Genomic DNA, 2,506 nt, shown 5'->3' with positions numbered 1-2,506 from the left:
CCCCTGCCCCTGCCCCAGCCCCCTGCCTCCCTGCCCCCTGCCCCTGCCCCCTGCCCCCTGCCTCCTCCCCCTGCCCCCTGCCCCTGCCCCCTCCCCCTGCCCCTGCCCCCTGCCCCCTGCCTCCTCCCCCTGCCCCTGCCCCCTCCCCCTGCCCCTGCCCCTGCCCCCTGCCTCCTCCCCCTGCCCCCTGCCCCTGCCCCCTGCCCCCTCCCCCAGCCCCTGCCCCTGCCCCTGCCCCCTGCCCCTGCCCCAGCCCCCTGACCCTGCCCCCTCCCCCTGCCCCTGCCCCTGCCCCTGCCCCTGCCCCCTGCCTCCTCCCCCTGCCCCTGCCCCCTGCCCCCTGCCTCCTCCCCCTGCCCCCTGCCCCTCCCCCTGACCCCTGCCCCTGCCCCCTCCCCCTGCCCCTGCCCCTGCCCCCTCCCCCTGCCCCCTGCCCCTGCCCCCTGCCTCCTCCCCCTGCCCCCTCCCCCTGCCCCCTGCCCCTGCCCCTGCCCCCTGCCCCTGCCCCCTGCCCCCTGCCTCCTCCCCCTGCCCCCTGCCCCCTGCCCCTGCCCCTGCCCCCTCCCCCTGCCCCCTGCCCCAGCCCCCTGCCTCCTCCCCTGCCCCCTGCCCCAGCCCCCTGCCTCCTCCCCCTGCCCCCTGCCCCTGCCCCCTCCCCCTGCCCCTGCCCCTGCCCCAGCCCCAGCCCCCTGCCTCCTCCCCCTGCCCCCTGCCCCCTGCCTCCTCCCCTGCCCCCTGCCTCCTCCCCCTGCCCCCTGCCCCTGCCCCCTCCCCCTGCCCCCTGCCCCTGCCCCAGCCCCAGCCCCCCTGCCTCCTCCCCCTGCCCCCTGCCCCTGCCCCCTCCCCCTGCCCCCTGCCCCTGCCCCAGCCCCAGCCCCCTGCCTCCCTGCCCCCTGCCCCTGCCCTGGGCTGGGGAGGTGTTGTGGAAGAATACTGCGGGCACAGACTGCCAGCTCCTGTGCCTGTCCAGTGCACACAGGGGGGCAAACAGGGAGCGATTCCCCGCCGTCTGCTCCTGGCCGAGCAGCCGCCCCGCCCCCTCCCCCCTTTTATGAATGGGCTCCATTCATGGGCCGCCCGCGCACGCGCTCTGTGCTCCGGAATGGAATGTCTGGAGTGAGAGGCTCGGCCCTGATTGGACGGCCAGCGGAGGCCCCAGCCAGCTGGAGAGCCAATGGGAGGGAGGGTGCTGCAGGGAGACTGCTGTATAATAAGCGGAGGCAGAGAGAATAACAGCATTAGAGAGAGAGACAGAATAACAGAGCATTAGAGAGAGAGAGTAACAGCATTAGAGAGAGAGAGAGAGAGAGAGAGAATAACAGAGCATTAGAGAGAGAGAGAGAGAGAGAATAACAGCATTAGAGAGAGAGAGAGACAGAATAACAGAGCATTAGAGAGAGAGAGTAACAGCATTAGAGAGAGAGAGAGAATAACAGCATTAGAGAGAGAGAGAGAGAGAGAGAATAACAGCATTAGAGAGAGAGAGAGAGAGAATAACAGAGCATTAGAGAGAGAGAGAATAACAGCATTAGAGAGAGAGAGAGAGAATAACAGCATTAGAGAGAGAGAGAGAGAGAGAGAATAACAGCATTAGAGAGAGAGAGAGAGAGAATAACAGAGCATTAGAGAGAGAGAGAGAGAGAGAATAACAGCATTAGAGAGAGAGAGAGACAGAGAGGCAGACAGAGCAAGGAGCCGAGAGACAGACAGACAGACAGAGACAGACAGAGACAGAGACAGTGGTCTGGGTGCAGGCAGTGAGGCGGACAGGGGATCGCCTGGGGAACTCCGGGACCCTCGCTCACACCTTTCCCTGCGGTTGAATCTGAGTGGGACTGTGTCCAGGCGAGAGATGGAACATTTGCTGCTGCTCACACTGCTGTCCCTGAGCTCCGCTCCGGTGAGAACCCGCTGCACTCTGGGTTTGGGAGGATCCGGCTGTGAAAATGTACCTTTGTTCAGGAGCCTTTGCTGGAACTGTTTAAGTGGCCTTTGATGAATGTGTTTAAACAGACCCCCTGTGCCCGCGGTGTCCCCCGACCCCCAGCTCTCTCTCTCTCTCAGCCTGTGTTCATTCTGTGATTGTCCTTCCCCAGGTGAGGGGCGGCTGCCCCGCCGACTGTGCCTGCCCCCCGGGCCCGGCCCGCTGTCCCCCCGGGGTCACGGTGCTCCTGGACGGCTGCGGCTGTTGCAAAGTCTGCGCCAAGCAGCTGAATGAAGACTGCAGCCGGCGGAACCCCTGCGACCATCTGAAGGGCCTGGAGTGTAACCAGGGAGCCGGAGAGACCGCGGGCAGCGGCATCTGCAGAGGTGAGTCTGTGGCGGGGGCTTCCCGGAAACCGAGCCCCTGGCCCGGGACTGAGCGATCCCCCACCCCCTGCCCTGGCTTCACTGCCCTGCCGACTGGGCTCAGGGCGGCCCAGGGGTTGTCACCAGCTCCCAGCCCGGCCATTCCCAGGGACACTGACTCTAGTTTCACAAAACCTACCTTTTTAATGAACTGCTC

The 2,506-nt window shown here is 66.2% G+C and overlaps 1 protein-coding gene across 1 annotated transcript in view; it reads left to right on the top strand.

The window, feature by feature from the left end:
- Positions 1 to 1,210: 1,210 nt before the first annotated feature.
- Positions 1,211 to 2,506, top strand: part of LOC147097538 (CCN family member 1-like) — a 6,164-nt gene continuing 4,868 nt past the window's right edge. The window contains exons 1-2 of the mRNA XM_085971470.1: positions 1,211 to 1,900; positions 2,097 to 2,310. Of these exons, the coding sequence (XP_085827596.1) occupies positions 1,853 to 1,900; positions 2,097 to 2,310 (262 nt within the window). The 5' untranslated portion in view covers positions 1,211 to 1,852. The remainder of the gene's footprint in view (positions 1,901 to 2,096; positions 2,311 to 2,506) is intronic.

This window comes from Somniosus microcephalus, chromosome 31 (genome assembly GCF_052327205.1).
Source record: "Somniosus microcephalus isolate GS21.2 chromosome 31, FLI_Smic_1.0, whole genome shotgun sequence".
Lineage (NCBI taxonomy): Eukaryota > Metazoa > Chordata > Chondrichthyes > Squaliformes > Somniosidae > Somniosus > Somniosus microcephalus.
Note: the sequence above shows the minus strand (reverse complement) of the source record. Positions and strands in the feature narration are given on the sequence as shown.